The 23,664-nt window shown below is 48.4% G+C and overlaps 2 protein-coding genes across 2 annotated transcripts; one reads left to right on the top strand and one right to left on the bottom strand.

Annotated features, from left to right (window-relative positions):
* Nucleotides 1-266: 266 nt before the first annotated feature.
* Nucleotides 267-12,874, top strand: PIGT (phosphatidylinositol glycan anchor biosynthesis class T). The gene is made up of 12 exons (XM_060030723.1): nucleotides 267-479; nucleotides 1,032-1,209; nucleotides 2,876-3,003; nucleotides 3,306-3,406; nucleotides 3,554-3,640; nucleotides 4,168-4,255; nucleotides 4,345-4,442; nucleotides 4,545-4,710; nucleotides 5,384-5,584; nucleotides 10,251-10,416; nucleotides 10,532-10,615; nucleotides 11,275-12,874. Exons 1-12 carry the CDS (start codon nucleotides 293-295, stop codon nucleotides 11,525-11,527), a joined length of 1,737 nt encoding a protein of 578 aa, XP_059886706.1. The 5' UTR covers nucleotides 267-292; the 3' UTR covers nucleotides 11,528-12,874.
* A 2,998-nt stretch (nucleotides 12,875-15,872) lies between these two features.
* On the bottom strand, nucleotides 15,873-18,636 carry LOC132438481 (colostrum trypsin inhibitor-like). Its single transcript, XM_060032698.1, has 3 exons — nucleotides 18,555-18,636; nucleotides 16,503-16,718; nucleotides 15,873-15,995 (listed from the first exon to the last, which is right to left on the bottom strand). Exons 1-3 carry the CDS (start codon nucleotides 18,628-18,630, stop codon nucleotides 15,973-15,975), a joined length of 315 nt encoding a protein of 104 aa, XP_059888681.1. The 5' UTR covers nucleotides 18,631-18,636; the 3' UTR covers nucleotides 15,873-15,972.
* Nucleotides 18,637-23,664: the final 5,028 nt, after the last annotated feature.

Below are 23,664 nucleotides of genomic sequence, written 5' to 3'. Positions count from 1 at the left end.
TCTTCAACTATCACGGAGGCACAATGGCGGTCGGTATTATTAAGAACTTTGTCGTGGGGAAGCGGGGGTCCTCAATCCAGGTCCCAGCCACGCCACGTGCCCACTGCCCTTTGTGCCCTATCAGCGCCCCTTTACACCCAGCAGCCCTTCAAAGGCCTATCCTGGCAGTCGCTGTCGTAGCCGCACCCCGGCTTCCGGGACGGCACCGGAAGTCGCTTCTCAAACGCTCTTCCTATTGGAAGCCGGCCTTTCGCGGGGGCGGGGCCATTGGGAGGCGGAAACAGCCGCAGCTATGGCGGCGGCAGCGCCGCTTTCTCTGCTGGTGCTGCTGCTTCTCGGGCCGGGCGTCTGGGGCCAGACGGAGCCCCCACGCGACAGCCTGCGGGAGGAGCTCGTCATCACCCCGCTGCCTTCTGGGGACGTAGCCGCCACATTCCAGTTCCGCACGCGCTGGGATTCGGAGCTGCAGCGGGAAGAAGGTGAGAAGAGGACACTGACGGGAGAAAGATATCTGTGGCACCTGCTGGGAGTGGGGTGGAGGCTAGCCTTGGGGGCGAGGACTGATCCTTGGGTGAGGTTCTGGTCCCTGGGCTTGGGGCCTGACACAGATGGTCCTTGTAGAAGGATGGGATAGTTTTTGAAGAATCCCGTTATACCAGTGAAGAAACTGAGCCCCGGAGAGGAGCAGTGACTCTTCCTGACTTTTAGTCCAGTGCTCTCTCCGCAGCTCCAGGCTGCCACTCTAAACATTTAGTTAAAACCCTCTGTTGACAACACTGATGATGATGCTATTGACGGTTACGGTTTATCGTGGGTGCTGGGCACGGTGATAAGTTCTGTGAATGGTTACAAGGAAGAAATTGGAGATATAGAGAGGTAAGGCACCTGTCCAAGATCACATCGCTTGTAAGTGACTGAGTCTGGTCAGGAATCTAGATTCCTCTGACCCCAGAACTGGGGTGTATTGTCTCTTTGGGGTGGCTGAGAACCCTCCCTCCAGGATCATCACTCACCTGCACCTCCTTCTCCAGTATCTCATTATAGGCTCTTCCCCAAAGCACTGGGGCAGTTGATCTCCAAGTATTCTCTACGGGAGCTGCACCTGTCCTTAACCCAAGGCTTCTGGAGGACTCGATACTGGGGGACACCCTTCTTGCAGGCCCCATCAGGTGCAGAGCTGTGGGCCTGGTTCCAAGACACCGTCACTGAGTGAGTGCCCACCTTGAGGCCTGTGGCAGGCTGTGCTGGGAACATGGCAGGGCAGGTGGTGTCCTCCTGCTACTGCCCCTGGGGGCAGCAGTTCCATGGGGGTAAATATGGCGTTGGAAGTAAGAAATATTATGACGTAGTGGCATTCTTGGCTGAATATACTTCCTTCCCCTAATACTTCCAGACCTGAGGTAGTGTATGTGTATATCTACAGATGTAGATAACAAATATGTGAAGCTTACTTAGATGTAAGGCAGTAGGAAGCTGTGGCAAACTGGACAGCCTTTTAAAAGACATTCATTCACATAATAATAACAAAATGCCACAAGGGCCAAACAAAGTATATGTGGGCTAGAATTGGCCTACAAGACACCAGATCTCTGTATTAGAAAAATTGCTTTTATTTGCGGGGCGGAGGGAGGTGGTTAGGTACTGTGGTTGGACCACAGTATCCTCTTAATCCGACTGTGGGAAATCAGTAGCACGTGTATGATTAAAAAAAAAAAAAATTGGAGTCAGAATAGGGAGTGATGAGGCCTGTGGCAGAGCTTGGGAGGACAGCTGCCACTCAGTCCTATGGATTGTTGCCACGTGGGAATAGGGGCCTAGGGTCGTCAGATACTCTCATTTTTAACGAGTTACCAGCAATCTGGATTTTAATGTGAAAATTGGCAAGTTTAAGTGTCAGCAAGTAATTAAAACATCTAAGAAATGCACATGGGTTAACATTGTGCACGTCAAATGAAACACGGCTATGGTTTGGGTAGAGCTCTCAGGCCTCCAGTTTGCAGTCTTTATTTGAGGCCTAAGGATTGGAGCAATTGGAAAGCTCTGAACAGAGGACTATTGAAAACCCCCAGGACAGCTCTAAGGTGATGTCAAATGAGGAGCAAACCCCACAGTAGCCAAGGCTTCCTCTCTTGTCTGAACCCTGGCTTCTTTGCCTTTTGTCCCAACTGCTCTGCTGTCACTGTCTCCCCTCATAATTACCTATAATATGGAGGTGATGTTCAGAATTCTCGTTTTATTCTGTTATTAGTATAAAGAGCAAATCTGTTTTGGTATTTCTCTAAGAAAAAAGTCTAATTTAATTTGATGTTTCTGTGGGGTCCTAGAATGCTTGTTTTCCCTTGCTCAGTGAGCCTCTGTAGATGTAAGACTTCCCAACCCTGTGCGTAGAACCAGGACTCACCCAGGGTTTTCACAGGGAAGTATGTCGTTTTGCCCAGCTGAGCACACCTCAGGTTGGATCAGTGAGCTGATCTCAGCCTCTGGCGTGTGGGGCGTTTTGCATAGCATTGTGGGAGGTACGTGGGTGACCCAGACTTGCTCCCTGCCCTCAGGTTGCTCACAGCCTAGTTGAGGAGAAAAGATGCTTAGGACGAGATGCTGTTGCCACCCAGCCATTTCCCAGGAGGACCCTGGTGAGAGGCTCGGATGGTCAGAACTGCAGCAGCCCAGGAGGAGGCTGTGGTTGAGGAGGGCGGCAAGGCTTCCTGGAGGAGGGAACCTCTTCGAAGGGGAGCAGAGAGGAGTTAGGAGGGCATTACTAGGCGGGAGGAGGAACCACCCAAGCAGAGGCCTCTGGGGATGCAGGGGTGTCCAGAGGGGAGTGAGGAAGCAGACGCAGCCCTGGGACAGTGAGTGGGTTTGTGTCTCCGTTTAGTGTGGATAAGTCCTGGAAGGAGCTCAGTAACGTCCTCTCGGGGATCTTCTGCGCCTCTCTCAACTTCATTGACTCCACCAACACAGTCACGCCCAGCGCCTCCTTCAAACCCCTGGGGCTGGCCAATGGTGAGACAGCCTCCACGGCCCCTTCCTTCTTCCTGTTCCTCCTACCCAAGCCTTTGCCTCCTTTCCCCTCTGCTTCCTTCTTCCTCAGCGGGGCCAGGTCATAAATCCCCTGGGTGTGCAGGCCCCAGAGGAAGGTTTCCCGAGACTCTGCTGTCTCCGCATTACCTTCTCCCAAAGGGAGGAGGGTGTCCTCCCCGCTTCCCCCTGAGCTGACACTGTTAGGGCGGTGGTACTAGAGAGTATGTGTGGGTCCTGAGGAGGGGCGACCTGAGAGCCTCCCCAGACAGGCTTCCATCTCTCAGGCACAGATCACTCCTTCCTGCGCTATGCGGTGCTGCCTCGGGAGGTCGTCTGCACTGAGAACCTCACCCCGTGGAAGAAGCTCTTGCCCTGCAGTTCCAAGGTGAGGCCAGAGGGGCCTCAATGTAGGTGGGAGCCCCAGAGAGTGGATGGAGTCGGCAGATGCCCCCTCACTGCCTGACCTCGGCCCCATGCCCGGGTGCCCTGCCGTGTGGGACACTGACGTTTTCTCTCTTGCCACCTCCTCCAGGCAGGTCTCTCTGTGCTGCTGAAGGCCGATCGCCTGTTTCACACGAGCTACCACTCCCAGGCAGTGCATATCCGCCCTGTTTGCAGAGTAAGTCACGGGGAACAGGCGATGGGGGCCATCCAGGGGCTCTGAGAGAAGGTGCAGGTAAAGCACATAGCCCAGTGTCTACCGAGGGCTGAGCCAGTAGTCAGTGGGAGATGTGATGATGATGAGTCAGGGCACTGGCCACGCACCAAGGAAACCGAGTGGTTGCCTGGCAAGCATTCGCTCAGTCTTCGTCGTGGTTAAGAGTGATAGCCGTGTGGGTGCAGCTGCTAGCTCAGCCACTCACCAGCTGACTTGACCTTGAGTGAGTCATTTTAGTTCCCAGGTTTTCTCATCTGTCAAATGAGAATAATAGTAGTATCAGTTCCTCTGGTTATCAGTGATGGTTCATCCCAGTGATGCGCGTTAAGCTGCCGGCACGAGGGCAAGTGCTCGGTAGTGGGTGGTAGCAAACTGATGGATGGGGAGGTACAGGATGGACAAGGGACTGAGTCCGGGTAGTAGTCCCTGGGGCTGTGCGGCTGGGGGAGTGGCAGGCCCTCACTGCTGCCTTCTGGCCCTCGTGGTAGGATGCACGCTGTGCCAGCATCTCCTGGGAGCTGAGGCAGACCCTGTCCGTTGTATTTGATGCCTTCGTCACGGGGCAGGGGAAGCAAGGTAAGCTGCCCACCCACTGCCAGCCCCACCCCATCTACGTGGAGCAGGCCTAGTCCCGCCCCTGCTCAACCCCTCTCTCTGCTCCTCAGACTGGTCCCTCTTTCGGATGTTCTCCCGAACCCTCACAGAGCCCTGCCCCCTGGCTTCGGAGAGCCGAGTCTATGTGGACGTCACCAACTATAGCCAGGTACTAAGACTAAGGCCTCCAGCCACACACATCGCCCGCCCCCAGCCCCCAAGACCAGCCTGCCCCTCCGCTCGCTTCTCAGCCCTGCCGTTGTGTCCCCAGGACAATGAGACATTGGAGGTGTACCCGGCCCCGCTCACCACGTACCAGGACGTCGTCCTGGGCACCCGGAAGACCTATGCCGTCTACGACCTGCTGGACACGGCCGTGATCAACAGCTCGCGCAGCCTCAACCTCCAGCTCAAGTGGAAGAGACCCCCAGGGAATGGTGGGTGGGAGGTGGGCAGCCGCAGCCCCCATAGGCTACAGAGGGTTCAGCTCGTGCGGGAGACTCACAGTCCTGCCTCTTCACCGCGAGGTAACAGGCTTGTGTTTAGACCCAGAACTCTTGAGTCAGACGTCCTGATTCTAACTCCACCTCTTCTAAGCTCTGTGCCCTTGGCAGGTTCCTAACCTTACTGCCTCGTCTTGAAAGCGGGGACAATAATACCTAGCGGATCAGGTGAGGTAATTAATGGAAAACATGGAGGTCAATCATGCATTCATTCATTCAGTCAACAAAATTTTTTTTGAAGACAGAAGTACCCTGCTTTCGAGCAACATTAACATCTGATAGTTGAAGCAGGCATCAAACAATTGTGATTATGTTCAGTGTTACCAAGGAAAAATGTGAAATATCGTGAGGAGCACTTGGTTTGGGGGCACAGAGCTCGGCCTGTATAAGTACTTAGTAAATATTAGTAATTCTGTTATCATTGCTGTGGGTTGGGGAAGCCAGGGATGGTTCCAGAATGCAGGTTTCCCAGTTCTGAATGCAAAGCATTACCCCCTCCCCTCCCTGGCTTTGAGACTCTGAACCTGGCCCAGGCAGTGAAGGTGGGGAATGATGCTTTTTTTTTTTTTTTAAAGGAGTGGTTAACTGTTGACTTTTCTCTGAACAGAGGCCCCACCCACACCTTTCCTGTACGCCCAGCGGTACGTGAGCGGCTACGGGCTGCACAACGGGGAGCTGAGCACGCTGCTGTATAACACCCACCCGTACCGGGCCTTCCCCGTGCTGTTGCTGGACACTGTGCCCTGGTACCTGCGGCTGTACGTGCACACCCTCACCATCACCTCCAAGGGCAAGGAGAACAAGCCAAGTAAGTGCCGAGTCCCGACCCAGCCCCCCACCTCCCCTCCAGGTCCCCCAAAGCCTCAGTTCTCAGCGTCATTCCGGAAGTGCCTCGGCAGTCTACACAGGCGTCACGAGTTAGGAATAGTTTGAGAAATGGAAAGGGTAACCTCACCAATGCCAGATCTGGAAGTATTTATAAAGCCAAAAGAGTTAAACCACGTAGTTCTGGTGACTCTTAATAGGACTTGATAAGGGCAGGAGTTTCCATATCTTTTTCATTTGCTTCCTGGTGCTCTGGGCACATGTTTTTGTTTTCTGATGATTCATAAGCTCTTTCAGGTGGAGAATAGGTTAGCAAGAAAAACAGAGTACTGGAAACAAAGAAGATAACAGCTGGAATAGATGGTTTTGCTTCCTCGGGTGGGGTAAAGAGGTGTGATTTTTAAAATTTGTTTTTATTTTCTATTATTTTTCTAAGGAAGAGTTAATATTTACTGAGTGCTTTCTAAGAGATGCCAGGCATAGCACAAAAGCACTTGTTTTCGTTTGGAGTGGAGGGAGACTAGTAATACAGAAGACGACTTCCTAGGAAGAGGTTACAGCGCATCCCAAACAGCTAGACTTACAATCTTCTCTAAACCCCTCTGTTGTTTACCATATTTTCAAGCCTGTGGTTAATAGTTTTACTTATTTTCAGCTCCACTATCTGTACCACCTTCAAAATCTCTACTTCGAACATCCTACCAATGTATTTTGTAGGATTTTCGGGTTTTTTTTGTTTGTTTCTTTTGTTTTTTTAACCGTTCGCTCTGGAAAATTTCAAACGCATACCCAAATGGAATAGTGTAATGAACCTCCCATGTACCCATTATCCAGCCTCAGCGGTCTCCAGCTTCATATACTATTTTTTGTTTGTTGTTGTTGTTGATGTCTTTCTTCCAGTTTTATTGAGATATAATTGACATATAGCACATTATAAGTTCAAGGTGTTCAACATACTTATTTAACTTACATCTATCATGAAATGATGACCACAGTAAGTTTAGTGAACACCCACCATCTTGTACAGATACAGAATTAAAGAAATAGAAAAAAAATTGTTTTTTCCCTGTGATGAGGACTCTTAGGATTTACTCATAACAGCTTTCATACATAATGCACAACAGTGCCTATTATATTTACCACGTGGTACATGACATCCCTAATTCTTTTTTTTTTTTTCCTAATTCTTATCTTAGAACTCGAAGATTGTGCCTTTTGACTGCCTTCATCCAATTCCCCTTCCCCCTACCCCTCACCTCTAGTAACCACAAATCTGATCTCTTTTTCTATGAGTTCGTTTATTTCTTTATTTTTTAAATTTATTTATTTATTTGGCTGCGGTGGGTCTTAGTTGCGGCACGCGGGATCTTTGTTGCCGTGTGCGGGATCTTCATTGCGGCATGCAGGACCTTTAGTTGCGGCATGTGGGGTCTAGTTCCCTGACCAGGGATGGAACCCGGGCCCCCTGCATTGGGAGCGCGGAGCCTTAGCCACTGGACCACCAGGGAAGTCCCCTTTTTTGTTTATTTTTGAAGTATAATTGACCTATAACACTATGTTAGTTCCTGGTGCATAACATAGTGATTTAGTGTTTCTGTACATTTCAAAATCACCGTCATGATAAGTCTAGTTACCATCTGTCACCATACAAATATTATACGTAGTTATTGACTATATTCCCCACACTGTGCATTTCATACCTGTGATTCATTTATTTTGCAACTGAAAATTTGTACCTCTTACCCTCCCTCACCTATTTCTCTCCTCGCCCCCCACCCCCCCAGCCTCTGGCAACCACCTGTTTGTTCTCTGTATCTCTGACTGTTTCTGTTTGGTTATGTTCGTTCATTTGTTTTTATTTTTCAGAGTCCACATATAAGTGATATCATACAGTATTTGTCTGATTTATCTCACTTAGTGTAAGATCCTCTAGGTCCTTCCACGTTGTTGCAAATGTCGAGATTTCCTTCTTTTTTATGGCTAATATTCCATTGTTTATATGTACCACATCTTCTTTATCCATTTGTCTATCGATGGGCACGTATGTTGTTTCCATATCTTGACTATTGTGAATAATGTTTCAGTAAACGTTGGGGTGCATATATCTTTTTGAATTAATGTTTTCATTTTCTTCAGATAAATACCCATGAGTGGAATTGCTGGATTGTATGGTCGTTCTATTTTTAATTTTTTGAGGACTCTCCCTGCTGTTTTCCATAGTGGCTACACCAATTTACGTTCCCAGTGCAGTGCACCGGGGTTCCCTTTTCTCCACATACTCACCAACACTTGTCATTTGTTGTCGTTTTTTTTTTTTTTTTTTTTTTTTGTCTGCGTTGGGTCTTTGTGGCTGCACACGGGCTTTTCTCTAGTTGTGGTAAGTGGGGGCTACTCTTCATTGCAGTGCGCGGGCTTCTCATTGCGGTGGCTTCTCTTGTTGCGGAGCATGGGCTCTAGGCACATGGGCTTCAGTAGCTGTGGCTCACGGGCTCAGTAGTTGTGGCTTGTGGTCTCAGTTGTTGTGGGTCACAGGCTTCAGCAGTTGTGGCACCTGGGCTCAGTAGTTGTGGCTCGTGGGCTCTAGAGCACAGGCTTAGTAGTTGTGGTGCATGGGCTTAGTCGTTCCACAGCACGTGGGATCTTCCCAGACCAGGGCTCGAACCCATGTCCCCTGCATTGGCAGGTGGATTCTTAACGACTGTGCCACCAGGGAAGTCCCTGTTTGCTGTCTTTTTGATGACAGCCATTCTGACAGGTGTGAGGTGATAATCTCATTGTGGTTTTGATTTGCATTTCCCTGATGATCAGTGATGTTGAACATTTTTTTTGTGTGCCTGTTGGCCATCTGTATGCCTTCTTTGGAAAAATGTCTGTTCAGGTCCTCTGCCCAGTTTGTAATTTTGGGTTTTTTTTTATGTTGAGTTGTATGTGTTCTTTGTATAGTTTGCATATTAACCCTGTATCGGATATATCGTTTGCAAATACCTTTCCCAGTCAGTAGGCTGTCTTTTCATTTTGTTGATAGTTTCCTCTGCTGTGCAGAAGCTTTTTAATTTAATGTAACCTCATTTGTTTATTTTTGCTTTTGTTTTCCTTGCCCGAGGAGACATACCCCCCAAAATATTGCCAGGTCAAAGAGCATACTGCCTATGTTTTCTTCTAGAAGTTTTATCATTTCAGGTTTTACGTTTAAGTCTTTAATCCATTTTGAGGTTTTTTTCTGTATATGGTGTGAGAAAGTAGTCCAGTTTGATTCTTTTGCATGTAGCTATCTAGTTTTACCAGTACCATTTATTGAAGGGGCTGTCTTTTCCTCATTGTATATCCTTGCCTCCTTTGTCATAGATTAATTGCCCATATAAGTGTGGGTTCATTTCTGAGCTCTCTATTCTGTTCCACAGCTTCCCGTCATTTTTGTTTCATCTCTCCCTTTATTTATTGGTTTGGTTATGTTTCTGCTGGAGTATCTTAAATTCTAGACATTGTATCAATTCACCTTTAAATACTAAAGTACACAAATATATAATCTATCATTGTCACTCCTGTTTCCCCAGTGTTCTTGAAAATAATTTTATAGTTGGTTTGTTTGAATTGGACCAAAGTAACCTCGTCACATTACATTTGCTTGATATGCTCTTAAGTTTCTCTCCCTCTCTTTTTTAAGGTAATAGACTTTTAGGTTTTAGGTTTATAGAGAAGTTGAGCAGAAAGTACAGGGCTCCCGTATACACTCCCCCTCACCCCCATTTCCCTTGTTATTCACGTCTTGATTAGTGTGGTACTCTTAAATCTCCTTTAACCTATAAAACAGTTCCCAGGCTTTTTTTTTTTTTTTTTAATTTATTTGTTGGCAAAACTGGGTCATTTGTTGTATAGGATGTTCTGCATTCTGGATTTGCCCGTGTTTAGCATGTTCCTGTCCCTTGTGTATTCTTGAGTATCAGTGGTTAGATTTAGAAATTTGATTAGATTCAGGTCTTATATTTTTGGCAAGAAAACTTCCCAGGTGGTTCTGTGGACTGCCTTTCGCATCACGCGAGGCACCTGACGTCTGGTGGCCCAGTTTTCATGATGTGAAGATGGATTAGGTTGAACACGTCCTGGGATGGCGGCTGCCCTGGAAACACCTTTTCCCTTTTCTGCGATCCTCCTCCCTCCTGTGAGCCTGCCTGGCTTCTGTGATCCAAAGCCCTCCTTCTGGGCACCCCGATCCAGGCCCCAAGGCCTTGATAGGTAGAGATGAGAGGTGCAGGTAGTCTGAGCCCAGGAAAGAGCTATGGGTGGGATTTCCCTGGTGGCACAGTGGTTAAGAATCCACCTGCCAATGCAGGGGACACAGGTTCGAGCCCTGGTCCGGGAAGATCCCACATGCTGCGGAGCAGCTAAGCCCGTGCGCCACAACTACTGAGCCTGCGCTGTAGAGCCCACGAGCCACAACTACTGAAGCCCACGCGCCTAGAGCCCGTGCTCCGCAACAAGAGAAGCCACCTCAATGAGAAGGCCACGCACCGCAATGAAGAGTAGCCCCCGCTCGCTGCAACTAGAGAAAGCCTGCGCACAGCAACACAGACCCAATGCAGCCATAACTGACTAACTAACTAACTAACTAACAAAAAAAGAGCTATGGGTGGCCCCTACCTCTCCCCCAGGTTACATCCACTACCAGCCTGCCCAGGACCGGATGCAGCCCCACCTCCTGGAGATGCTGATTCAGCTACCGGCCAGCTCGGTCACCAAGGTCTCCATCCAGTTTGAGCGGGCGCTGCTTAAGTGGACCGAGTACACCCCGGACCCCAACCACGGCTTCTACGTCAGGTGGGCTCCCCGACCTGCTGCCCCCACCCTCCTGACCCACCCTCTCTGCCACTTACCCTTGATGGAGGAGCTGTGAGGAACACGGCTCACAGAATATCTGTCTGCTTCTCTGCAGCCCATCTGTCCTCAGTGCCCTCGTGCCCAGCGAGGTGGCCGCCCAACCCGTGGACTGGGAAGAGAGTCCCCTCTTCAGCACCCTGTAAGTGTGACCTCAGCCGTGACACCAGCACAGAGGATCAGGTTCCTGCGGGCTGGGCTGGGGCTACATGCTGCCTCTTCCAAAGTAATGAGTAGGTTCCCTCAGTCCTAATTAAAACCCTAGTGGTCTCTAATATTTGTACAGCCTTTATGGAATGATCCTAAAGAGCTTCTAGGAGAATCAATAGGTGAGAAGCGCAGTATGTATAGCCCAAGTTTACTCATTATTTCCCTTAACAAATATTTAATTGAGCGCTTATCAGATGCCAGGTACTTCAGAGAGCACCATGTGTACCACAGTAAACAAAACAGACTCGCCCCTGCCCTTCCTGTGCTCAGTCTAGAGGGGAGCTGCTAGGTCACTGGGGAGTAGTCTGGTGGGTCATTCAGGAAGGCTGCTTTGAGGAGATGGCCTTTAGGCTGAGACCAGAAGGCTAAGGAAAAGGCAGCCAAGTGGAGGCAGGGCCCCTTCCCTCTCGCTCAGCACCGGAGCTGCTCTCCTGTGATCAGATTTCTGTGTTGAGCTTTAAAAGGCTTTGAGGCTAAGAAGGCTTTGAAAACCCTTACTGCCAAGACTGGCCCAGTGCGGTCCGAGGAGGGGGTGGCGAGACGGCGCGGGTAGCAGCCGGTTCAGCCTCACCTCTCCCTCCCAACCCCCAGCTTCCCAGCCTCCGACAGCTCCAGCTACTTCGTGCGGCTCTACACGGAGCCACTGCTGGTGAGCCTGCCCACGCCGGACTTCAGCATGCCCTACAACGTCATCTGCCTCACGTGCACAGTGGTGGCCGTGTGCTACGGCTCCTTCTACAACCTCCTCACCCGAACCTTCCAGATTGAGGAGCCCAGCAAGGGCGGCCTGGCCAGGCGGCTGGCCAACCTCATCCGGCGCGCCCGAGGCGTCCCCCCGCTCTGAGGCGCGCCCTCCTCACCGCTGGGCTGCTGCTTCTCTCCGAGGTGGGTGGTGACGGACCCCCAGGGCTGCTTCTGCCGCGTGCCCTCCCCCGAGGCAGTTTTTGAACCAAGCTGACCCCTGGATTGGGCCAGGGCCTCAAGTGGCGCTATCAGGACAGTAGCCACTAGCCAGATGTGTGTTTGAATTGAAATTAATTGAAATTGAAAGTGTACTTCCTCAGCCGTACTAGCCCCATTTCAAGTGCTCGGTAACCAAAAGTGATCAGCAGCTGCAGTACTGGGCAGCGAGGACAGATGTTTCCATCACTGCAGAAAGTTCTGTTATACGGTGGCCTGGATAATAGGATGTGCTGAGGAGTTCGTATCGTGCGGTAGGTGGAGTTCACTGGGTGTGGAATAAAAAGTGCCTATTTCCTTGGTTCTTTGCCTCCTGTCCCTGAGGCCTGGGAAGAGCTGGGGACTAGGGCGTGTTTGCTGGGTGCCTGAACAGGACCTCCTACCCCATCCCCTCCTCCCCACCAAAGAAACAACCAACCAACCAAATAAAATTCCCCTACCTCCTCCCACCCCTGCCAGAAATTCCTTCCCGTCTCCTGCTTCCCTCCCCGCCCACCATGTCTGACTGTAATTCCCAGAACTCCCTGGGTTTGGCTGGGAGTGTTTTACATCAACATTTCCATGACCATGAAAATGAATCATCCTGCGCCTTTTAGGAGCCCTGAGAACCAGTCCCCATCACCAAGGGTAGGGCTGGAGTGACGGAAGAACTCTGTGTGGTGGTTTTCCAACCAGACTGTGTATTAGAATCATCTGGGGCTCTTGTGAAATAGTGCAGATTCCTGGGGTCCAGACCCTGTGAATTCAGTCGTTCTGGGTGTAGCCTAGACTTCGAGTTTTTATGTTTTTATCAGGCTCCTCTGGAGCTTCTGTTGCAGGTGGTCCTTAGACCACCCACAGGCTTTGAAGCCCACCCCTGCCTACCTCTCCTGGTTGTATAACCCTGGATTCCTGTAAAACAAGTCCTTAGGCAGATGTCTGCCCTGCCCCCATCGTCTGTCTCTTCTTCTTACACACTTGGCATCAACTGTATAAGCTACTTGTGGTCTGCCCCTCCCTCCCCCAGTTCTCCCATCATAGTGGTTTGGTGGATTGCCCATCAAACAAAATGCCCTGCTCCACCAACCACATGCCCCCCTCAACTGCTAGGTTCACTCTGACTTACAAAACGAGGTGAGATGTTCCTTCCTCCAGGAATTCTTCCCTGATACACCGAGCTGCTGTGTGCCCCTCCCCTCCTTGGACTTAGCTTTCATGTTCCTTATCACCCTGGCTGTTACTGTCCTTTAACTTCCATTAGACTAGGAGCTTCCTGGAGGCACAGGGGCTGTCCGCCATCTGGACCTGACTGCACTCAGGACAAGTTGTAAGTGCTGTCAACAGACATAAATGTATGAATGGGTGTGGGCTATTCTGGCTTGGGGTCTGGGGTCTAGAGGTAGGGATGGGTAGGGTGAGGGGCTTTCTAGAAACCCCACAAGTATGAGTGCAGTCTTTAACACAGTAGGATTGGTCATGTCTGTACAGCTAACATAGATGGGGCTGTTCAGGTTACCTCTGAAGGTTTTCCAAGAGCCTCTAGAACATACAAACGACGTGTGTGTGTGTGTGTGTGTGTGTGTGTGGTGTGTGTGTGTGTGTGTGTGTGTGTGTGTGTGTGTGTGTGTGTGTGTCTAGGAAGGGAGGTGATGTGAGTGAGCTAGTCCAGACCATGGGCAAAAGCAACTGGGTCCAGATGCTTTTACTCAAGTTTACTTCGAAGCAGTACATACGCAGGGTGTCGGTGAGATAAGAATGCAGGTGGGCAGATAAGGGAAGTGGTCTTGGCTAGTCCCTGAATTCCAGATTCATTTACCCAGCTGCCTACTTGCCATCTCCACTTGGATGTCTAAAGGCATCTCAAATTCAATATCCCCAAAACCAAACTTCTGATAATCTCCACCCCCACCCCAAACATGCTCACCCATCGTCAGCTCATCTTTGCTAATGGCAGCTCTCATCATTCCAGTTGTCAGGCCAGAAACCTTGACTCATCCTTGATCCTTCTTTTCATTCCCCATTGTGCTCTGTCAACAAATCTGTTTGCTCTCCCTTCAAAATAAATGCAGAATCCAACTCCTCTCCACCACCTCCACCATCAAGTTATTCATGAGGTCTTCCTGGCCAACCCGATTTTAAATTGCTGCTCCAGCTACCAGCTCACCGCTTGCCTATCTTGTTTTCCTCTGTAGCCCTCACCACCATCTAAAGTGCTGTGTGTCTTACTTATCTTGTTTATTAACGATTACTCTCTATAAGGGCCAGGATTTGTCTTTTGTAGCTGCAGTGTCTGGAACAATGCCTGGCATGTCGTTAAGGCTACCCTCACGCTTATCTTCCAGAGCTCAGTCTCTGGTAACAGTTCAGAACACGAAAGAGAGTGGGGAAATAAAGAGAAAAGCATGCCCTTTGTCTCAAATATATATGTACTCATGTCTATTTAATTTAAGTATTTCAGGCCTTTGATAAAGCCCAAGGGTCCATTCAACTTTTTTTTTTAAAGATTTTTTTTTTGATGTGGACCATTTTTTTTTTTTAGTCTTTATTGAATTTGTTACAGTACTGCTTCAGTTTTATGTTTTGGTTTTTTGGCCATGAGACATGTGGGATATCAGCTCCCAGACCAGGGATCAAACCCGCACCCCCTGCATTGGAAGACGAAGTCTTAACCACTGGACCACCAGGGAAGTCCCGGTCCATTCAACTTTGGGTTCCCACTTTGAGCCTGGGGCAAGGCTGGCTACTCAGCATGTCCTTCCTGATGTGATTTCACATGATCTAGATTGGCTCCTGGGCAATAGGATATCTGAAGGGGATGGAGGTGGGAAGGGCACACCAAGGGAACCAGTGACATCACCAGGACAGGGATCTAGCCTAGGGATTCCAGGTTCTGGTTCTAGTATTGCTCTTTGACTTTGGGCAACAGTTTCCCTTTCTTTTTTTTTTTTTTTTTTTTTTTTTTGCGGTACGCGGGCCTCTCACTGTTGTGACCTCTCCCGTTGCGGAGCACAGGTCCGGACGCGCAGGCTCAGTGGCCATGGCTCACGGGCCCAGCCGCTCCGCAGCATGTGGGATCTTCCCGGACTGGGGCACGAACCCGCATCCCCTGCATCGGCAGGCGGATTCTCAACCACTGCGCCACCAGGGAAGCCCAGCAGTTTCCCTTTCAGCAAGAGGAAGTGGTTAGATTAGACGCAGGACAGGAGGAGACAGTTACAGGGGGTGGTGGGCATGGTGGTCAGGCAGACCTGTCTGGTTTTCAAAAATGTATATAAGAGCGGAATATTATTTAGTCTTTAAAAGGAAGGAACTTTTGGGAATTCCCTGGCGGTCCAGTGGTGAGGACTCCGTGCTTCCACTGCAGGGGGCACAGGTTCAATCCCTGGTTGGGGAACTAAGATCCCTCATGCTGTGCGGAGCAGCGAAAACAAAACAAAAACAAACAAACAGAACAAAAACCAAAAAAGGAAGGAAATTTTGATACAGGCTACAACATGGATGATGCTAGGTGAAACGAGCCAGTCACGAAAGGACAAATACCGTGTGATTCCACTTCGCTGAGGTTCCTGGAGCAGACTCACAGAGACGGAAATTAGAGCTGTGGTGTCCAAGGATTGCAGGGAGGGGGAAGAGGAGTTAATTTTTAATGGGTACAAGTTTCAGTTTGGGAAGATGAAAAAGTTCTGGAGGTGGGTGGTGGTCACGTTAGCACAACAACGTGAGTCTACATAATGCCACTAAGTTGTACACTTAGAAATGGTTAAAATGGTAAATTTCATGTTGTATGTATTTTACCACAATTTAAAAAATATGTATAAATTTCATTTTTCCAGTATCCCTCTGGGTGGAGAGGGGAGTGCCACCCTAGCTGGCCAAGATTCCCTGAATTTCCACCCCTCTCCACACTCCTCCAGGCCATGGTTCCTGCTGGACAGGAAGAACCTTCTGGCTCATCCTGCAGCCCCGGGCAGGAAAGAGCAGCAGGCCAGGATCTAGGGACAGACACTCAAGGTCCCCAAATTTCCATTCAGTCTGGCTTGCATGAGGACCCCTGGCGATAGGGGAACTTGTGTCCTCTGTCCTCATCTTCATTCTGGGGACACAGGGCAATGTGGGTCTGAAGGAGGTTAGGGGTGGGGGTGATGCAGGTTTGATTGCCCCTGTGGCTGTGAGCAGTTTTGGAGGACAGGCCCAGGGCCCTTGTAGGAAGGCTTCAGGTCACATCAACTTTGAACACTTTATTGACTTAGTCCCGGAGGGTCACAGGATGGGCTCAGAGCAGGGCCTCTGCGCAGGAATGGCAGCCGAGCCAGCTTTCGGTCAAGGCCTGGGAACGTGCAGGTATCACCTTCAGCTGCTCTTGACCTTGGTCTCTGTAAGGGAGACGACAGCCAGCTCCCTATTTGGCTGGCCTGTTGGCGACCTAGAGCCAGAGCCATCAAGCTGGACTCCTTACCCAACCCCTTCAACACCCACCAACCTGGGGGCCTCCTCATTTCTGTCACCTCCCACCGTGATCAGTGCTACAATCACGTTCATCACCTCTGTCAACAGGATCCCCCCTGTGAAAGTTACATTGCCGTCTTCACCTTTACCAGCCCCACCATGTATTTTAAAAGGGCTTACTGCAATAACCAAGCTTCCTTTCATCTTTACTATCCATGCCACCATCCACCGCAGCCTTACTGTCTACACCTCATTACCCCCATCACCAGCCCACGGTGACCCATCTCTTATTCCCATTATTCCCATCATCACCAACTTCCATATTTACATGATCATCTGAATCACTGCCAGCATCCTCGCCAACACCACCTCCCTTCACATGCCCAGCATGCTGTCACCTCCATTACTCCTCCTGTTTCCATCAGAGGACTCACCAGGGGGTTTGCAGACCCTCACACAGATCTCTGTGGTCTCAAAATTGTTGGCATTGCCCTGACAACCACCATAGGTAAAGGGCTCACACTCAATGGACGTAGAGTTGTAGAAGTATCGGTGCAAAGAGGCTTTGCAAGGGCCCCTCACTGCGGGGAGCTGGCAGAGGGCAGGGGGAGTTTGGAGCAACTCCTGGGAAGCCTCTTGCTGAAGATTGGCTGCAAGGTAAAGGAAGAACAGGATTGTCACTTATGTGTCCTTTTAAAGAACTAATGAGTATTTTTCCCCCAGCATTTATTCTACACCAAGTACCCTCCTAGGTGTTTGCTATACTTGCCATTATTTAACCTAATGGAGAGGATATTACTGTCCCCACTTCACAAATGAAGAAACTGAGGCTCGGAGAGGTTTGGTAATTTCCCCAAAATCATAAGACCATAATTTCCCCAAAATCATATAGCCTCTCATAACTTGACATCAAGATGTTTGTTGTAGATTTGTTTATAATTGCAAAGAATTATAATTTGGAAAATATGTAAATGTTCACCAACAGGGGATCCGTGGGCCATTATGCAGTCACTAAAAAGCATAGTGTTGGGACTTCCTTGGTGGTCCAGTGGTTAAGACTCTGACTTCCACTGCAGGGACACTGGGGAAGTTAAATCCCGCATGCTGCACAGTGTGGCCAAAAAACAAAAGCATAGTGTTGATCTATACGCATCAGCATGGGGAGAGGTCCATAACTTTTGTTGAATAAAAAAAACAAATTACAAAATAGGAGATCTGGTATGATCTGCGGATGTAAAATATATGTATAAACCGGTAGAATGATGACATGAAAGTTGTTCACCAATATATTTAGGGTAGTTATCTCTGGGTGGTGGAATTTGAAGGGATTTTTATCTTCTAAAAAAAATTTTTTTTTTGGCTGCGCCACGTGGCTTGCGGATCTTACTTCCCTGATCAGGGACGGAACCCGGGCCCATGGCAGTGAAAATGCCAAGTCCTAACCACTGGACTACCAGGGATTTCCCTAAAAATTCTTTTTAGTATCATTTGAATGCCAGTGAACAAGTATCATTTTTTATAACTAGGAAGAAGATATTTACATTAAATAATCTTAAATATCCATGAGTAATCAGCAAATAAGGAAACTGGCCTCTTTTACTGAATCACTTGTTATTTTAACTCCTAACTACATCCAAGTCCAGTTATCACACAAAGGAATTTATCAAACCCTTACACACACCCTCCCTCAACCATTAGCCTTGGACACTCAGGACTTCTTATGGGATGCAACAAACTCCACTTTGATAATTACACTTTCCCTAATAAGGACAGCATCCCTCACACAAATAAGCACATGGGTCAACTCACCTCTACCGAACCATTTTGTGCATCTTCACTGCGTGTGACACTGACCATGCTGAATATACTGGGAGAAACTTAACCCAGAATAGGGAAGAGACCATTCTAGGAAGGGAATTCGAGACCTTCTGTTAGGCAGCAGTTCTCAATCTTGGTTAGAATATTAGGATCTCTTGGGGAACTTTAAAAAAATGTCCCAATGCCCAGGCTTCATCCCAGACCAATCAAATCAGAATTTCTGAGTGTGGGACCCAGAGACTCCTCAGGGGACTTCAGTGTGCAGCCAAGTCTGAGAATCTGGCCTCATTTTCAAAGCAGTATGAACATTTATTTTCTTGCTTAAGAATTCTAGGGAGTAGGATTCTGGAGAGCAGGATTGTTGGCGCTATGTAAAACAGGGGACCCACTTTTTAAACTTCATACATTTACATATGGTTTGTCTTTAACACAAACGTGTATTGCTTTTTAAGAAAAATTAGAATTTGGTGAAGATGTCACATAGACACCGGGGAGGTCTGGTCCCACATTTTCCTGAGACCAGATGGTGACCCCATGGGAGCCTCTTCCCATACCTAGGCCCTGGTTTCCTCCTGAGGGGGAAGTGACCAGGTGGCCTCTTGGATCCAGCATCCTCACACCCCATAGGCTATGATCTCAGGGACCCTTTTCCCAACCCCTCAGCTCACCTGAGGTCTTTCCTGAGCTGGCCAAGCCCACCAGGCAGAGGGTGAGGCAAAGGGCAAGGAGGCGGCTGAGCTTCATGGTGTGAGTAGCTGCTTGTTCTGGGCTGAGACTAGGAGGCGGGAACTTATATCTGCAGCTGAAGGAGAAGGGGTCCTCTTCCCCAGGGCTGAGGGAAGTACTCGCTTTCCATTACTTGGAATAGGAAGCACCCTGGGCAAGGGGTGTGGGCTGGAAGAACTGGACTTCTTACCTGGAGGCTGTGCCACTGGCCTTGGATGGGCTCTTCATGGCTATTGAGCAAGTCCCCTAAGACGGTGCTTCTGTAGCATCCGGAACGCAGTCCCCAGCCTCATGTACTGCAGACTCGAGTCTCTGTGACCTTGGACTGAAAAGGGACCTTTGGGGGCCTCGGTTTCCCTATCTGTAAAACAGGTGGGCTAGACCACATGGTCCCTAAGGGCTCAGCACAGCTATTCTCCATTCTGTTATTATTGGTTCCTATCCAGAGCCTCCCAGCTAGTGTCTCAACATCCCAGGAGAGAGAACATAGCTCTTTGTTCATTGGCTTATTTATTTAATTTTGGGATAATGAGTGTATTGTTTCATAGAAGTCATCATATTTATTTTTAAAAGATCAAGCTATACTGAATAGCATAAACAAAAGGCAAAATCACTCCCCACAGATTCTACCATAGTGCTGTGCAGCAGAAATATAATGCAGGGCACAAGAGAATTTTAAATTTTCTAGTAGCAGCATTTTTGTTCCCACACTGCATAGCCTGTGGGATCTTTGTTGTTGTTGTTATAAGTTTCACTTATTCATGTATTTTTGGCTGCGATGGGTCTTCGTTGCTGTGCGTGGGCTTACTCTATCTAGTTGTGGTGAGCGGGGGCTACTCTTCGTTACGGTGCGCAGGCTTCTCATTGTGATAACTTCTCTTGTTGCGGAGCACGGGCCCTAGGCACACAGGCTTCAGTAGTTGTCACACACGGGCTCAGTAGTTGTGGCTCGCGGGCTCTAGAGCACAGGCTCAGTAGTTGTGGCGTACAAGCGTAGTTGTTCCGCAGCATGTGGGATCCTCCTGGACCAGGGCTCAAACTCATGTCCCCTGCATTGGCAGGCGGATTCTTAACCACTGCTCCACCAGGGAAGTCCCAGCTTGTGGGTTCTTAATTCCCCAACCAGGGATTGAACCCGGGCCCACGGCAGTGAAAGCACTGAGTCTTAACCACTGGACTGCCAAGGAATTAGCAGCTTTTTTTTTTAGCAGCAGCATTTTAAAGATTAAAAAGAAAGAAGTAAAACTAGTTTTAATAATAGTTTATTTAACTCAATAGATCCAAAATAGTATAATTTCAACATATAATCCACATGTAATAAAGATTAATATGATATTTTACTTTTCTTCGTACTAAGTCTTTGGAATCTGAGTGTATTTTGCACTTGAGGCGCATCCTACCCTGATTCATGCTATTCCTATTTCCTGTGCTCAGTAGCCACGTGTGGCTAGTGGCTACCAGAGTGGACAGTGAAATTCCACCACGTGAAATAAGTATCTTTACTTCAAGTTATCCTCATAAACATTTTGTTAGGTAGATAAAAAAATAATAATTCCAGAAAACAAAGGGTTTACAGATATTTTTTTCTCTGAATTTTTGCATATTGCGTTTATATTTCAAGGACAATTTGATGGGATTAAAAAATCCTGGATGAGACTTTCTTTTCCCAGAACAATTGTGGACCTGGTTCCACTGAATTCTGCCATGGAGTGTCGCTATGAAGTGGCCTGAATGTTTTTCTCCCTTAGGGGTGACTTTTTTCCTACCTGAAAGCTTGAAGACCCCTTTGCTTATCCTTGAGATAACGTATTTTGGTATCATTCTGCATCATTTTTTTTTTGTACTGGAACATGGAATGCTTTTTCCAACCTACAGATTTTTGTAAGGGAAATTCCCTTGTATTACATCTTGAAATAAAGTTTCTTTTCCAATTATTGAGTTTTCTATATGAGACATCAGTTATGTTAGATTATCTTCACTTGTGCTTCAGTAGTTGTTAAAAACCTCACCATTGGAGACAGAGGAATTCAAATTCCAGCTTTGCTATTCACTATCTGTGTGACCTCAGGCAAATTATTTACCTTCTATGGATATAGTTTCTACTTGGAGATAACAACGGAAACTTGCGGAAAACCCGGCCTCTCTTCACCAGTACAGAATAGAAACCCCGAGACAGAGCTTTGGAGGAGTAGAAAGGAGTAGCTTTATTACTTTGCCAGGCAAAGGGGGCCACAGCAGGCTAACACACTCAAGGCTGTGCCCCGCTTCCTGGGAAGTAGAAAAGGGTCTTACAGTTTCAGGGTGGAAAATAGGGCTGTAGATAAGGATCAGGGCTGATGTAGTTTGCATCCTTCTTTCCTCCTGGAGACATTGAGATCATTAGGGCTGGCGTCACGTGGTTCCAGAATAGGTTCTGGTGGTCCTCGAGATTATCGTTCCGTGACCTTTTCGGAATGAAGAATGCTCACGAGGGAGAGGAGTGTTCGGGAGTGTTGTCATGGAGAAGTAAACATCAGGCGCATGGTGCAACCTTAGCTAGAGGGCAGTCGTTTTCAGAGTGCAATTAAGCAAGAAAGAGAGGGGGAGAAAACATCTGTAGGAGACAGGTGGAATGGGTGGAAAGAATAAGGGCTGAATAAGGTCTAACATAATGGGGGTGCCTCAACTAATTTCTGCTGCAGCAAGACTACTTGTGTTTGGAGTTCACAAGACCACACTCAGGTTTAATTCATAAAAGGACTCACGGGACACAAAGGTGTTATACTTGAGTTTATATCAAATGGATGCAGAGTAGAATCGCCAAAGGGGGAAAGTGCATGGGGTGAAGCTAGAGGAGCACAGGCACAAGCTTCTGCTTGATTCCCTCAGCCCAGCACATCCGAGGTGTTGCCAACCAGGGGAGCTCACTTCTGTCTGGGAGTCTTGGGTTTTTACTGTGGTCAGGCATGCAGGTATATACTGCCTGCACAGCTGACCTCAGGGAAGCCCCAGACCCCAAAGGGAAAGCAGGCATTTCCCTTGTCTAAAACGATTAAAGAAGACAGTTCAGGTGACACAAACTTAACACTTCATGAAGTGAGCGGTCTCCATCCCCAAGGGTCCAAAGAACTGTAGGTCATTTACAAGAACACAGAATTAAGTTTCAACGTGCTGACGTGGCACCCCAGACATCTCGGGTCTAGATGTTTATTTCAACACGGGCCTGAGATCAGATCCAGACGTTCCTACTGGGAGTTGGGTGTCATGTTGATGATCACAAGAGGAGCCCTGAGTCTTTGAGTATTTACCCCCCAGGGGCACAGAGCTGAGCATTCTCTATTCATTAGTCTCAAATGCATTCACAGCATCCCAAAGAAATGGGGTTGATTTTATAAACAATCCCGTTTTACAGATGAGGGCGCCAAGGCCCAGGAACACTAAGTAATTTGCCAAACCCAGGTCCTCCTACTGTTGTTGGGGAGGAAACCTTTCTTTGCTTCCCTTGTAGGTTCCTTGTCTTGTTTGGTAAGACAAACTAGACATAAGACAGATGAACAGGAGAAAAGCAAATTTCATAGGTAGAGCATCCCCAAAGACATGGGACCCAGAGACAGGCAGTTGAGGCTTATATGCCATCCTGAGTGAAGGAGAAGGGGATGGGGATCTAATCAATCATCTCATCCTCGGGGAATGGAAGGAGACTCACGTTTGTTTCTGCAAAAGAAGTCCAGTGACTTGTACTTGTCACAGGCCACCAGTGTGTGATCATTGCCATGAATTAAGGTGAAGGCAGAGAATTAGGAAGAGGCGCAGGTTAGTGGGAGAGAACGCGGGGCTTCCTGAGATTCAGCTCCTCCCGACCTTGGCTTCTCTGCTCCACTTCCCAAGGTGCGTGGGAAAGGCAGCTTTTCCCTGCGCCTGCTACCCTTCTCCTCCACCCCGGTGAGTCTCCTCCAGGCTTGCTATCAAATTGTGGACCATCTTAGAGGAGGGGAAACTGGGGCTGGGGACACACCTGTGATGGTGAGCCTGTTAGGAATGCAGCTTCTCAGGCGTCACCCAGACCTGGGGGATCAGAATGTGTATTTGCTTCCACAAGACCCACAAGCAGAGTCAAGTCTGAGAAGCGCTGTTACTGGGCATTTGGCCTCAGCAGGCAGAGGCAGGACCAGGGGAGGTGGCGAGATTGCACAATAAACAGGACCCAGCCCAGCTCCACCCCTTCCTCACTCCCCTCCTCATTACCTGATCCCACCCCTCAGCTGGGATATGAAAAGCTCTGTCAGCCCTCCTGCAAGGCCACGAACATGAGCCGGCTCTGCCTCTCTGACCCGCTTCTCATCCTCCTGGTTACCCTGGTGGCTGGCACCCCGGGCGGTAAACACAAGAGCCGTGCCAGAGGTAAGTCCCGGCTCACCTCTCCTCCACAGGCTGGGGGAGAAATGAGGCTAGTCCATTGTCGACTGAAAAAAAGTGTGCAACCTAAAAGTTGAGAGTTGTTTTACTTGGAGGAAATTTTTAGAACTTCAAGCCCGGGAGGCAGCATCTCAAGTAACCGTGAGAGAACTGCTCTGAGGAGGTGAGCGGGAAGCCAGCATATATAGAAGGAAGTTTTCCAACAAAGGGCAGGTAGTCTGAATGTCAAAAGATTATTGTATATGAAAGAAAACCAGATATCCCAAGTTAAGGAATTTAGCACTTTTCTTTTTAAATTAAAACAATTTTTAAAAATTTTTTTGTTTTTTACGTTTTTTCCCCTGTAATTTATTTCTAATGTCATAGCATTGCAGTTGGAAAAGATGCTTGATATGATTTCAATTTTCTTAAATTCACCGAGGCTTCATTTGTGACCCAAGATGTGATCTATCCTGGAGAATGTTCTGTGTCCACTTGAGAAGAAAGTGTCATCTGCTGTTTTCGGATGGAATGTCCTATAACTATCAATTAAATCTATCTGATCTATTGTATCAATTAAAGCACGTGTTTCCTTATGAATTTTCTGTCTGCATGATCTGTCCATTGGTGTAAGTGAGGTGTTAAAGTCCCCCACTATTATTGTGTTACTGTCGATTT

Source organism: Delphinus delphis, chromosome 15, assembly GCF_949987515.2.
Source record: "Delphinus delphis chromosome 15, mDelDel1.2, whole genome shotgun sequence".
Classification (NCBI taxonomy): domain Eukaryota; kingdom Metazoa; phylum Chordata; class Mammalia; order Artiodactyla; family Delphinidae; genus Delphinus; species Delphinus delphis.
Note: the sequence above shows the minus strand (reverse complement) of the source record. Positions and strands in the feature narration are given on the sequence as shown.

Excerpts from the sequence above, each read along its gene's own strand:
- PIGT (XM_060030723.1), top strand. The coding sequence starts at position 293 with ATGGCGGCGGCAGCGCCGCTTTCTCTGCTGGTGCTGCTGCTTCTCGGG. Across the intron at positions 480-1,031 it reads GGAGCTGCAGCGGGAAGAAG|TATCTCATTATAGGCTCTTC; the intron begins GTGAGAAGAGGA and ends CTCCTTCTCCAG. Across the intron at positions 3,407-3,553 it reads TCTTGCCCTGCAGTTCCAAG|GCAGGTCTCTCTGTGCTGCT; the intron begins GTGAGGCCAGAG and ends CACCTCCTCCAG.
- LOC132438481 (XM_060032698.1), bottom strand. The coding sequence starts at position 18,630 with ATGAAGCTCAGCCGCCTCCTTGCCCTTTGCCTCACCCTCTGCCTGGTG. Across the intron at positions 16,719-18,554 it reads CAGCTCAGGAAAGACCTCAG|CCAATCTTCAGCAAGAGGCT; the intron begins GTGAGCTGAGGG and ends TTTACCTTGCAG. Across the intron at positions 15,996-16,502 it reads GAGGGTCTGCAAACCCCCTG|AGACCAAGGTCAAGAGCAGC; the intron begins GTGAGTCCTCTG and ends TCTCCCTTACAG.